This window comes from Crocodylus porosus, unplaced genomic scaffold (genome assembly GCF_001723895.1).
Source record: "Crocodylus porosus isolate Cpor-Errol unplaced genomic scaffold, CroPor_comp1, whole genome shotgun sequence".
Classification (NCBI taxonomy): Eukaryota; Metazoa; Chordata; order Crocodylia; family Crocodylidae; genus Crocodylus; species Crocodylus porosus.
The window spans coordinates 51780882-51794458 of NW_017728931.1; the positions used below are offsets into that span (position 1 = coordinate 51780882).

Sequence of the window (13577 nt, forward strand, 5' to 3'; positions counted from 1 at the left end):
CGCCTGGCCCCGGCTCCGGCGGCCTGGTGGCACTGGGGGTGATCTGGGGGACCGGCGCGCGCTCAAAATAGCCCCGAGCGCGTGTGCGCACTGCACCCGCTCGCGCCCCGAGGGGGGGCAGCTGTGACGCCAGGAAATCTCTCAATAACATACAAATTACTCATGGAGCAAATTAACTGTGTGTGTGAAGGGCCGAGCCATAGGCAGAGCCGTGGAAGATTCCCCCCACCCCGGCACACAGTGGAGGGGTAAAAAGTTAGCCCCTATGCTGGCACCCCAGCCTGGCTTTCTTCTGCTTCACCCCCTCGCCTCCCCCCCGGTATTTCGGCTGTGCCGGGACTGCCGGATCCGACCCCCTCCCGTAAGGCAGTGGTTCTCAACCTTTTCTGTACCGGGACCCATTTGTAAACATCAATGGCGGGTGCCCCCAGGGCTGGACACAGGCATGGGCGAACCGGGTGGCTACCCAGGGCCCAGACAGAAAGGGGGCCTGAAAATGGTGATTATTGTTATTGTTATCATCATCCTGATCATTATCTCTGACAAAGTGGGGGAGCAATACTAAAAGTTTCCCCGGGGCCACCAGGAGTCTAGGTGTGGTGCTGAGTGCCCCTCACTCCTGCCCCACTGCCTCCTGCCCCACACACTGGTGTGGGCCCCTCACTCCTGCCCCACCTGCCAGCCTGCAAGGGAAAACCCCCAGTTCCCCACGTTTTTCTCCTTTTAAAGGAGAATCCATTTTCAAAGGTTGTTCACAACCCTTCCATATATTCTTGCAGCCCACTTTTGGGTCATGACCCACAGGTTGAGAAATGCTGCCCTACGGGGTCCTTGGTTTTTCCGTTCTTTTTCTTTACCGCCGGTCACAAAAGGGCTGCCTGGTTTTCTGAAGCACCGGGACAGCTGTAGGGTTTCTGCCCCGAAGTGGCTGTGTTTCTGTGACAAGTGAAAGGATCTTTCTATAAACAGCCAAGGCCTGGGAGCCAGTTTGCAGGAGACTTTGCGATAGGTTGATAAAAGTTGCTAGCTGCAGCGGGAAACATTTGTCAACAGAGGCCATAGAGCTCTCAAGCTTGTTTCCTCTTCTAAGGGAGAACAAAGCAGGGGGGCGGAAGAATGACAATACCAGTATAACACTAGGCGAGCATACGTGCTGCATTTTTAACAGCCACCACAATACCTCCAGTGAAGTGTCAGTCAGAAGTGTGAAGACCTGCGGGCTGTCCCCTTAAATCTGTATCAGGAAGTCGGCAGGGAAAGGTTCTCAGGGGGCAGAAGCACAATGCCAAAGCAAAGAAAGTCACTTTGAGGTTAATAAAGTGCTTTCTTTCATGTTCCCAGTGAGAAGACAGCGACTCAGTGTCACATGACAATTGTTGTATCTTGTCCCACACAAACACTGGCAGGGAGGGTTGCTAGGCTCTGAATCCCGCTTACACAAGCCGTGAAAAACAAGGAAATAGGAGCACTTCAGGCTTTGGATGCCTCCCACCCACACTCCACTCATCAGTTCCCCTTAGCTCGGATACCCCCAGCCACCACCCACGGTGCATACGCTGGCAGCTGCCCTCCTCCACTGTGTCCATTATCCAAGGAGCTCAGACCCACTTCTGCAGTGGGGGAGTGTTTCCCTTTGATATTCCCTTATCACAAATGGAGATTCCTTCTTGAACTGAAAGGAGTTTGTCTTGAGGCCCGGCTTTGCTTACAGCAAAGGTCACTGCCCTACTGTAGAGATGCGACTAGAAGTAGATGCTACTAGCAGTGTTTTTACTGGTGCATGTGGCACCTTCCACCGCAACCCACCCCCTCTTAGAGATGCTTCCAACGGAGGTGGGTAGTGTTTAGCATCAGGTGTTAGAACTGGTTCAAGTCTCTGAAGTCCTCTGTTGGACCACGGCTTACGCCATCTCATTAGACACAGAGGGGACAGGCTCTTTGCTGGTATAAAACAGGCATCCTTCTTTTACAGTCCAGCATGCTGAGCTGATTCACACAAGCAGAGAGTCCAGCTGACAGGCATGATATTCAGAGGTGTTGATGGCTGGCAACAACAGGTGAAATTGGTGGGAAGTACAAGTGATGATTGCATTTGAATATAAGGCCCCAGAGCCCTTCCTGGTAGCTATGCCAGAAGGGAAAGGACACCTGCACTAGCCCAGTTCCTTGTTCTAGATCTTAAGCAGGGTTGGAGCTGAGCACTGATCAAACCAGTGCTTCCTGCTGAGTGTCCTGTTTACCAGTCTTACATGGCGAATGGCAGACCATTACTATGATATCTATGTGCCTTTAGCTACCAGGACACCTCTGTTCTCTCCCCATAAAATCATAGAAAATGACATCTGAATTATAACATCTCCACACACCTCCCCAGTGGGAAAGCCAAGTGAGGTTTCTGTCAGATCTGCAGTAATTGAAATCTCAGCCCTTTGTGTGGGTTAAAAATCACATCCCTAATAGCTGCCCTGACTGGAGATAGCTCATATTTATTTTAAACTACAGGGAATGGCAGGGACTGAATGTGCAGCAAGGTGAACATAGTAATGCGTTGACCACACATGTGAGCACCGTGTCAGGGAGTCTAATGCCCATGATGCACCAGATCTCTGGTTCCTTTCCTGAGGGATCTCAGCTTTCATATCAAACCCCTGTTTCTCAAAGGCCTGAAGAGCAGTTCTTTCCCTGTCCTCAACAGTAGCTCTAAGAGGGGGCCTTCTTTCTGGTTGGGACATTAGAACAGAGCTTCCTCCCTCTAGCAAACGAGGTAGCCCAGGTGACTGTTCTAGTGAATTTGAAGTGAAGAGGCCTTTCACGTGGGACAGAGGCAGAGAGATCCTAGCCAAGTGTTTCTGTGCTGAGCTGAAATGGCCTTAAGCTAGTGGAGGATCTATTTTTTCCATACAGCAACCATTTTGGTTTTTGTCTTGCTTACTGGCCTCCTGCCCCTGGTCTCTCCCCACATCCAGGTAGTCAGTTATTCCACTTTGTGAGCTCCTGGCTTCACCCACTGCTGTGCCCAAGTCACCCTTTCCATGGTCTCCATCCATTTGCTTCCTGCCATTTGTTGCATCAGATTCCCATTCCTTGCTCTTGTGTCCAAGGCCTGGCACACCCTACCCCATTTCCAAGTCTGCTGTAATTTTCCCTTCTCCATTTTTGTTCGGTATTCTTTTCCCCAAACCTCTTACCCTGGAAGCTTGTTGCTATAGCACTAGAACCAGGCTGTTTGATTATAATCATGGTTGCATCCTTTCCTGCCCAGTAATAGTGGGAGAGTTACCAGCCAGGCGGTGTGTGCAGCCTTGGTGACCTGTCCTCTACTTGTGCCAAGTCACGGTGAAATGGCTTTTCTTCCTCCCACACACCTCTTTCCTCTAGCCCCTTGTTTCTGTTCTGTCCCCTATTCCCCACATATTTGATTAATTTGACAATAGGCCCTGGAGCCTTTGCCACTTGGTATTTCCACACCTGTCCTTGGGGCAGAGGTAAGGAAAGGGTGGTGGGTTAGGGAATGAGATAGTTCTCATATAGCCCCCTCAGCTTGAGGTCCTATCACCTTTGGGTACTGAGAATAAGCTTTGTCCAAGCTAGTGGCTCCATGGTTCCACAGTGGTCACACTGTCCCTGGCAGGGGACATAGAGATATATAGGCATGTATGACGGGTACAGGCGTATCTGGGCACACACTAGCTGCGGTCATCTCCGAGGTGGAAGGTGCCTGCTGTTTAACAGAGCACAGGAATGCTTTGTGGGCATTTAGGCTAGGTAGTGAGACTACCACTGCATGTCCCATTGGAAAGCTGACTGGCACTTCTGTCTGAAGGATGGCACGAGCATGTTGGCATGAGGGATCTGTGGCTTAATTTCCAGGGAGTTATTCCCAGCTCAAACCTGCCTTCTCTCATCCCCTGTTACATCAATGGGAACCACTGGGGCAGTGTCCTACTACTGTACTGCCAGGGCTCTGGCTGTCTGGGTTTTGGAGGTTCAGGGCTAGTGCCTTATGCCCCTCCACCTCTGTGGGGTTGGGCTTCATAAGCTTTGGGCTTCCTTCTAAGCCCCCAGCCCTTAGGCTGGTGCCCAGCTTAGTTGTTCTTGTTGCTAACATCATGCCCAGGCATGTTTCAGCAAAGAAACAGGAGCAAGCAGCTCTTTCTCTTCCTTGCTTCCCTTGCCTAATCCCTGGCTCCCATTCTGAGGGGAGCAGGCAGCATCCACCCACAACTCCTTAAGGGCATATGGCTTAGAAAGAAACTGGATGGGGTTTAGAGGACACGAGGAGTCAGAAAGGGCCATTGGTGGGTGGTGACTGTTCTTTGGCAACATGGCAAATTCTGGATGTATTTGAGTCAAAGCTTATAGGATTTCATTGTCCAGATGCCTTCGCCCTTTGCCTTCCCCATGCATACACATCTCTTAGGACCCTGGAGCCCCTGTGCCTACAAGTGCATACTGGCTGGGGCAGCCTGTTTTAGACTGTCCCAGTTCTGAAGTGCCACCAAACTCCATTCTCAGCCCCCTGGTGCCTTGGCTTTCAGTGGATCCAGGGCCCCTGCTGACATTTGCAAAATTGCCCTTCCACACCCTCTCAGCCACAAGGAGAATCTTGTAGTGCAGGTCTGTAGTTTCCATCCTCGCTGTGGCTTTGGCTGAAGGAAAGGAAATGCAGCCAGTGTGCACAGTGGATGCCCAGAGGAGAGCAGCATGCAAGGTGGCCTTGTTCTCTTGCCCCACTCCTCCATCCTAGGCAAAGCAACACACATGGTTTTACCACCAGACCCCTCCACGTACAGTAAGGGCTCCTAGCACCAATCTGCCTGGCCCAGAGACCCCAGCTCTTCCCCTCCCACTTGTCAGCAGGGATTCTGCTGTGTTGACAAAGGTCCAGATCCCAGCCCAGGACCCAGGTTAAGGGGGGCTAAAATCTGTCCCAAGCCTACAGGACGCTGAGTCAGGCAGCACCACAGACAGGAAAGGATCTCTGGCCTGGCATAAGAGATGATCTGGGGAGGATGGAGGGGGGAGTTCGGTCCCTAAAGAGCAGAGACTCCTGTGCTTTCTAGTTTGCCACTCCCTGGTATCCAAACAGCTCTTCCGCTCCCTCCCTGCTGAGCTGTGTCCTGTTTGTCTGTGCTGGTTTTACTTTCCCTTTTGCGTCCTTTCCAGGCCCTGCTGTTTCAGGGGCACACCCTCCCGCTGCTGCCCTCCCCTTGATGTTTCCTCTCTGTTAGCAAAGCTTGGCTCTGCTGTGTTTTCCCAGAGCAGCCCAGTCTGGGAAGACCTCAGGGGAGACCCACAGGGATAGGAGAGGTGTGAACTTGCAGTGGGGGCCCAGTTAGGGCTCCAGCTGCCACTGGCCATTTGGAGGGGATGAAGGATGGGAAGGAAATCTGCATTTTGGAGGTGTGTGTGTGGGACCAGTAATTTAGAGCTATGTCCCTGACATCCACATAGCCATGATGATGGGACCAGGAGGTTTGTGCTCCCACCGTGGCAGGCTGAGGTGAGGGGTGGTGAGGAGGGATATGGGGAGAACGCTGTCTGCCCCTCACCACCACCGAGGGGCTCTGTAGCATGAAATGAACAAGGGGGGCTCAGAATGACCATGATGTCTCTCTGACCTGGTTGCAGGGTCCACATTTTAGGAGTGTGACTGCCAAAGAACATGGCTGCAGACAGCTTATCAAGCAAAGCCCTGAAGGTAAGAGTGGGTCAGCAAGTGTCTCTGCCTCCCTCCTTTGCCTTATCCCTCCCTTGCTTCCATCTTACTCTGTTGTTTTCCTCTCTCCTCCCTCTGTCCCTCTCCCACTCCTAAAGCTCCAGGCTTGGACAGGACCATCCAAGTCATTAAGTGTTGTCCCCTCCAGTCACAGGTAACCACATAATAGACATTAAGTCCCTAAGGGTCGACAGAAACGCCCACTATGGCCCTGCCTAACAAAGCACCGCCTAATGAATTTAAAATCTCAAGTACAAAATCGAGGCAGCATGCTAGAGAAAGAGAGCAGGGGAGATAAGGGTAACCCTAATGCCTGGGTGCAGTGCAATGGCAGGGAACTGGTACGGTGAAATAGGCCTAGATGATCCTAGGAAATGGACTGTGCTTCATCTGAAAAAAGAAGGCTGAGACCCCCGACAGTCTCTGCTGATCTGACCTAGGGGGAAATTGCCTTCCCAACCCCCGTTCTAGCACTTGACCTTGACCTTAAGTGTGTGAGCAAAACCCACCAGGCCCCTGAGGTTCCTTAGTACCACTAGGAGCACAAGTACACAGCTGGCAGGATGCCTTCTGTGACTTGGGCCAACGCTCAGTGCTAGCAGGAAAGGCAAATGCATCCTATTCTGTCACCTGCTCCTCTTCCCCGTCCTGTCTCCATCCTTTCCTGCTCCCTTCTTGACCCTCTGCCTCTGTCCTGTTTTCCCCTCTGCCTCACCACCCCACTGCTGTCTTCTCCTGGCCAGATCAAGCGCGAGATGGGCGAGAATACACCCCTGTTGTCGGATGAGGAGCTGATGGGGTTGTCAGTGCGGGAGCTGAACCACCACCTACGGGGCCTCTCCAAGGAAGAGGTGGCACGCCTAAAGCAGCGCCGGCGTACTCTGAAGAACCGTGGCTATGCAGCCAGCTGCCGAGTTAAGCGTGTCTGCCAGAAGGAGGAGCTGCAGAAGCAGAAGATGGAGCTGGAGTGGGAGGTGGACAAGTTGGCCCGTGAAAATGCTGCCATGCGCCTTGAGCTGGACACCCTGCGAGGCAAGTACGAGGCCCTGCAGGGCTTTGCTCGCACCGTCGCTGCTCATGGCCCAGCTGCCAAAGTGGCCCCTGCAAGCGTCATCACCATCGTCAAATCCAGTACCAACCAGGCCACATGCTCCTAGTGCCTGCCTGCCCTGCCGTGAATTGAGTCCTCTCTCCATGGCTGGGCCCAGCTCTCTACCTAGAATGGACTGCAGCTGCACTGGCTCCTCCCCCAGCCCCTCCCAGGGCCAGAATCAACTTGAAGACCCCCAGAACCCTCAGCCCTCACTTCTCCTCTTCCCCGTCCCCTCCTTCAGCTGCCTTAGACCATGTGGTGGCTCAGGCCTGTCCCCCACAGGTGAATTGTCGAGTTCCCCCTGCACCCCCACCCCCCCAAAAACCCACACACACTTGTCTTATGTTCAAAAGTCCCCTCTTTCCTTTCCCTGCCCTTGTCCCTCCTGGCTTTAGAAGTGGGGAAAATCCTCTCACTTCTCCCTGTCAGTGGCACAGCATCTTTGGATGCTTGGCACCAAGGCTTGTGTAGGAAGAAAGAGAGGGAGAACCAGGAGCCATCTTAATGGCCTGTTCTGCTTAATAGAGCATGGTGCAGGGATTGAAACATCCGTCCAGAGACTTACCAAGAGCTGCTGTGACCTCCCAGTCTAATAGTCCACAGCCCTCCCTGCCCTTTCCCACATCAACTACATTTCAGCTCTCCCCAGTGGCCCTGGGCAGCAGTGTAATGCCCAGGACGGTGCCAGCTGCCATGATGCTGATTGTCACAATGCAGTCAACCATCATTGTGACTCTGATTATTTTTGCACCCCCTAACAGAGGCAACACCCAGTCATCTCCCCCCGACTCCTGTTTAGTTACCCTACTGCTCTCTCCGTGCCTTTCCAGGAAGAGCTTGAAATACCCTGTACCAGAAGAGGAAAGAACAGAGGCTCCCCCATGGGGGTAAGCAGATGTTCCAGGGAGTGGGAAGTAATCAGAGGAACTAGGCAGTGCGTGGGGGAAAGAGGGTCATGTTCAATAGAGAGAGGAAGGTGAATGTAGGGTGGTGTGTGAAAGGGAGAACAGGTCTCTGTGGCAGCTGTTTAGATCAGGTCAGCATGTGGCACCCAACTTCAACATGTACTAGACACCATGGGAATTACCACACTCAAGCCATTGATTCAGCTGCAGGGGTGATTATAACATGGGATGGAGCCAATGACATCTCCCTCCAGTGCTATCACAGTGAAGTTAAATTTCTAAGATCTCCTGTCTGGAAGGGAACTACCAGCAGCTTTAGAATGAGAAAGACCTGGGTACTGGAAGAGGGTGGGAGGAAGAGAGAGGGAATGTAGAGCAATAGGAGGAGAACAAAATATGCGAGACTGATGGACAGAGGAAGAGAGGCAGGAATGCATCTGAACAAGGGGAATTGGGGCCGGAGAAAGTTTTGGTTGCGTTTTGTGACAACAGAAATCAAAAGATGCAAAAATGTAGAGAGAGGAATTTGAGGCAAGTGGAAGGTGGGGCGCAGCACACATGGTACCTTCTGGAATTCAAGTAGGGAACTAGGGAGCCAGACGAAATCCCAAACCTACCACCGAGATGTGCCAGTCAGAAGGAAGCTGTTACCTATCTGTCATTTGCCGAGCTAGATAAATAATACAGAAACTGTAACTTCCCGAGCAGGCAGGTGGGTCCCGTAAGCAGTTAATACGTTGAAATATCCCCTTTGATTCTCTAACTTGAAAGACAGGTTTCATTTTGGGGAAAGGGAGGAGAGGGGCTTGTTTTTATCTCCCTAAACACACATATCCCTCGCCTTTTCCTGGCTGCAGTATCGTTCCAGCCATGGCATAGTGAGTCTCATTGAAAAAATAGAAAAAGCACCTGGCTGGAAGTAAACACAGCTGTCGTGGAGATAAGGCTATTACTGACGTTACATTGCACTTGAATGTCCCTGTGAAGACTGGCACCACCTTGTTCCAGGCACTGTACAAACCCATATTGCGATGGTTCCTGCCCCAGAGAGCTTGCCATTTAAACTGGCAGTGGTAGGGAAGGGAAAGGGAGGCATGGGGAGGTGACATGACTTGCTCATGATCACAAAACATGGGAGTGGCAGAGCCAAGCCTTCTGCCTCCACACCCAGCACCCTTTTCATGAGCTAAGGAAAGCACAAAGGCTGAGAGCCCAGCTCATGGCTTGAGAGCAAGGACTATTTCTTCAGTCATAGGCACCTTTTCCAATCCCTCCCCTGATGGCCACTGTCTCATGGAAGCCACTTGAAGGTGCAATACTCTTCAAAAAGCTTGGGCATGGGGGAAGAGGTACAGCTCCCTCAATAGGGAAGATGTGGCAGGGTCAGTGAGGGTAATGCTAGCCAGTCATTTTGAGGCACTTGACACAATATATGATTATCCCCTTCATTTCTCAGACCCACTTAAGCACAACCCCTCCCTGGAGCCTGCGTGCCACCCACTGCAGTGCTGCAGCCACCTTCAGATAGGTAGGCCCAACCTGTCTCCTCCCCTCAACTCACCTAGTAGAAGGTCCCACATTTGGCATTTCCCCCTCCCACCCTCTCCTCTCCCCCCTCTCCAACTCCTCAATGGTTAATTTATTGCACGAACATAAGTTATTTTCACATCCTCTTTGCCATTCCGCCTCTTGGCACAGCCAGGATGTTGGTACAGAGCCGTACTTTATATTTTATATATGCAAATCACATTTTATCGTATACTTATATAGAACAAAAACAAAAAACATATTTATTTTCTGACTTACAGTAAATGTGCTGTCTGACTCCTCTGTATTTTGTAGACTTTATAAATAAAGTACCTTTTTTTTTTGGTTTTTGTTTTTCCATATGGAGTGCGGGTTTTCATTAAGCTGTAAAACAGAAATCTGGCTTCATCACATGGAAGCCACGTTGCAGGTTCTTGCAGTGTTCTTATGATTGTCCTGATAACCAGCAGTTTTCCATCCAAACTAGGCTCACTGAAGTCAAGGGCCTCTGTAAGAATCTCATTTTTTCATTAAAAAAAAGAAAAGGGGGGGGTGGGGGGAAGGAAGGGAGGGGGAAAAAGGGTTTCCAGCCATCATTGTTGGAGAGAAAAAGTTCGCGACGTGAAGCAAGTGCACACTCAATGTTCAAACTGGAAGGCAAACAAAGTGATCCATTTTTGTATAAAAAATAAATCAAAAATCATGATTTTTCAATACAGTCTCACGATTTCTCACTGGTAAGAAATGACAGAGCAGCTGAATGCTTGCTCATCCCAGTGGAAGAGCCAAAGGTCAGAGCTCAATGTCAGACATCTTGTATGCGCACACAGATACAGCAAGAGCAGTGACCATTCCCCTAGATCAGTGATTCCTAACCAGGGTACCATGAGATCCCTTCAAGGATGCCATGGGGTGCCACACCATGTTAGCATTGTTAGGTGTATGAACATGAAACACAATATAAGCCCAGAGATTACCCATAGGAATCCACAGTTTAAAACTTTCTGACCTGTAGTGGTGTCTCTGAGTTGTTTGCAGCAGCAGACTTGCTATATTATTTTTCCATAGTCAAAAAAAAGAAGTGAAAACAAAGAGCTGGCATTTTCCAAGGGTTGCGTGGGGTCTAAAACATTTGAAAACCACTGCCCTACCTACATACTGTGCTTCAGCTATCTCTAAATAGCTGGGGGCTGAACGCTTTGGGGCTGGACTCAATGATCTTCTGAGGTCCCTTCTGGCCCTAATGCCTATGAAAGGCAAAAACCATCCAGTCTTCCTGTCACCCCACTGCCTTCCTAAGGTGATGGACACCAGCACCGGTAATTAGCACCAGCCATGACTAGGTTTCTCCTGCTAGGACAGAGTGGTCAACCACAAGTGGCACAGGCAGCCTCTGTGGCATGTGGCAGACCAGAGAGGGTACAGGCAACTGTGGCAGATAGGGCAGGGAGCAGAAAAGAGAAGCAAATAAAGGCAGGGAGCACAGGGCAGGGAACAGAAAGCAGAGAGCTGATCAGGCAGAGAAAGTGGCATTCAGCGGAGGGTATGAGGCTAATTTGTAGCATAGTTGCCAAAAGAGTTGGCCCCCACTGTGCTAAGAAATGAATGGCAACTGAATGCACTTTGGAGAGGTTGCCTATCAGCCATCATGTGGTACCAACCATCAGGCACTGGTGAGCTGAGGGTCAGAATTTGAGCTGGGTGGAGAAAGTTTTCCCAGCCCATAAAAATGTTGCTGAGTGCAAACATTCCCATTTCACACTGAGCCAAAACAGAAATAAAGGTAGTGCACCTTTATTTAGCACATAGCCAATAGTCCATGGGTGGTTTAAGCCCCAGCTTCAAGCATTTGCCCAGTCCGATTCAGCTCAGGAGGATATGGGAGCTCAGTCTCTCATATCCCAGCTTATGTGAGTGCTTGGAGCTATGCAATCACTCCTGTCTGACCCAAGTGGAACAGCTCCAACAGGAGAGAGATCCACCCCATAGTAGCCAACTGGTTGGGATAGTCACTTGGGATGTGAGAGACTCAGGTTTCAAGGCCCTGATTTAAATGAGGCAGAACAGGGCTTTAAAACAAGTTCTCCCACATCCCAGCTGAGTGCCCTCATTACTTTGCCTGCTGGCTGCTCTAGAGTGGGTGGGTCTCTTACCAGAAGCTGCAGGAGCTGAGAAACAGTTCCCACAAAAGTTTCATCACGCCCAGCCAGTTCTCATGAAGGGTATGTAGGTTTCTACAAATCATTGCTATCTGCCAAACCCCCCCAAAAAAAATTTGGTCAGAAAAACACTCCTCCCCAGCTGTCATCTGAGCCAATCACCATGAGGACAGAAGGCTTCAGTCACTAAGACCATGGCTGGGTAGATAGAAGGTTTTTCCCTGCAGCATCCATGAAATTCCCAGTGCCTGTGCTATCTGCGGGAGAGCGCAAGTGACCACAGACATAGGTATTGACTAAAGAAGGGAAGCCCTTTCTGGGGAGGAAACCAGGAAAGCTGAAGGCCTCTTGTGGCAGGCACGCACAGCGCAGGCAGAGAAGTTGGCACAAGATACAACAGGGCCCAGGAATGTTACCCAGAGGTCAGAGATAGCTTGGCAGATGGCCTCGCCTAGCCTGCATTCCACAGAGCTGCCATCACCCCAGGAAAACAGGGCTCTGCTTAGCATACATGAGCAAAACAACCAACTGACTGCTCCAGAGCCCAGGTGGAGGGGATTAACACATGCCATTGAAAGCACACAGCCACAGGTACAGGTACAGGCTCCAAGCCTTTACTACTCCATCCAGGAAGAGCACAGACCATCTGCAAATGCTTCCTCAGCCTGATGAAGGGTATTTGTACCTGAAAGGTTGTAAAGAAGAGTTTTTCCAACTATTTGAGTTGGTCTAATAGAAGATATCAGATTTACCCAAAAAAACTTGGTCTTGTTCTCCATTTTACATGCAGTCCCCCATCATCCCATTGCAGCAGCCTCTGTACTAGCTCCAGTGTTCACAGCAGGATCCAGCACTTGGGGCAACAGCTTTCCCCAAAATGTCCAGGAATGCAAAAGCACAGAGTTAGTTTGGTGAAGACCTGTTTCACCACATACCCTCTTTTCTCCAGGAGCAAGTCCATAGAACATGGAGAAAGACCCCAGCGTAACACCTTTACCATCTTTATCACCCATTTCATTCTGGCTAAAAAGTACATGGCCAGGCTGTAACAATAAATCTATGATCGGAGGGCACTCACTTTTCCTTAGTCACTTGTTCAGGAACAAATGATCTCACAGCCCTTAGCTTTGCCAGCTCAGAGAAACCCAGAGAGGCTGAAGCCTTAAACTTCCCAATGTCTGTCAATCTGTGGTGTTGGACCCATAGCATTTCATTCAGAGGTGCTGACCACCTGCAGCCCTCAGTATCTTTGGCTGGAGCCGCAAGTGCTCATTATCCTCTACAATTAGATTCCAGGCACCGAAAGTTCCCAACTCAAAATAAGCATCCATTTTTGATCCAAATGATTAGCCCAGAATAAAAGCCCAAATCTCCTGGGACCAGCACTGTTATAATTCAACATCTGTGTCCTAACACATTGGGTACGAGCACGTGTAACACTTAGAACAGTTTAAATGAAGTTCAAAGCTGAAGGCTGTTGAATCAATCTAAAGCTATTTTGAAAGCTTCAACAGTGTACCTGGAGAATCGAGTGCTATTCTGACCCATCCCCCGGTGCGAGAGCCCAGCACTTCAGTTGTGAACGCTGTCCCTAAATCAGTGGCGCTTGGGAATGGTTCTGTGTCTGAACCCTGTGCTGCAACAACTGAGAGCTGGTTTCAAATAAGTGACATTTTGGAACAGTTCAATTGTTATGGGTGTCCACACCTGTCAACAGACCTAAGTGCTGCCATAAGGAGCCTGGACTGACAAGGACAGCAGCAAAGAGCTTTCACTCGGTGGAGGGACTAAGCGTACAGCTGTACAGGCTCTGCAGTCATCCTGAGACTGCTGTAGAGAAACAAGCCCTTCCCACTTGTTCCTGCTTAGCACACACAACCCACTGGCTGGTCACATGGATACATTTTGAAGCATGTCCTGGCATACTCTCAGAATCAGTCACAGGCAGGCTCCTGGTCATAAGTGGTAGGGGGAAATATTTGTGGGGGAGCTGAGCCCACCTGACCCCTGCCCCCTCCTTTCCACAGGGTTGTTGCAGGGCCAGCACACACTGGTGCTGTACACGGCAGCAGAGAAATGGATGTATGCCAAGCTATGCCAGGCACCGTGGGATGGCGGTGCCATGGTGATGATGCTGTTGCTGGCCGCTGCAAAAAGTTTTGGGGGGGCTAAGC

General features: G+C 50.6%; 1 protein-coding gene across 3 annotated transcripts in view; it reads left to right on the forward strand.

Moving 5' to 3' along the window:
* The window catches only part of MAFF (MAF bZIP transcription factor F), a 10274-nt gene extending 316 nt beyond the window's left edge, over nucleotides 1-9958 (forward strand). For 2 of the 3 annotated variants that reach the window (XM_019544914.1, XM_019544913.1), the window contains exons 2-3: nucleotides 5632-5701; nucleotides 6463-9958. In XM_019544914.1, coding sequence (XP_019400459.1) covers nucleotides 5666-5701; nucleotides 6463-6876 — 450 coding nt within the window. In that variant the 5' untranslated portion in view covers nucleotides 5632-5665 and the 3' untranslated portion in view covers nucleotides 6877-9958. Of the gene's footprint in view, nucleotides 1-830; nucleotides 2058-5631; nucleotides 5702-6462 lie in introns of those variants that run through there. The other variant, XM_019544915.1, reaches the window with a different exon arrangement.
* Nucleotides 9959-13577: the final 3619 nt, after the last annotated feature.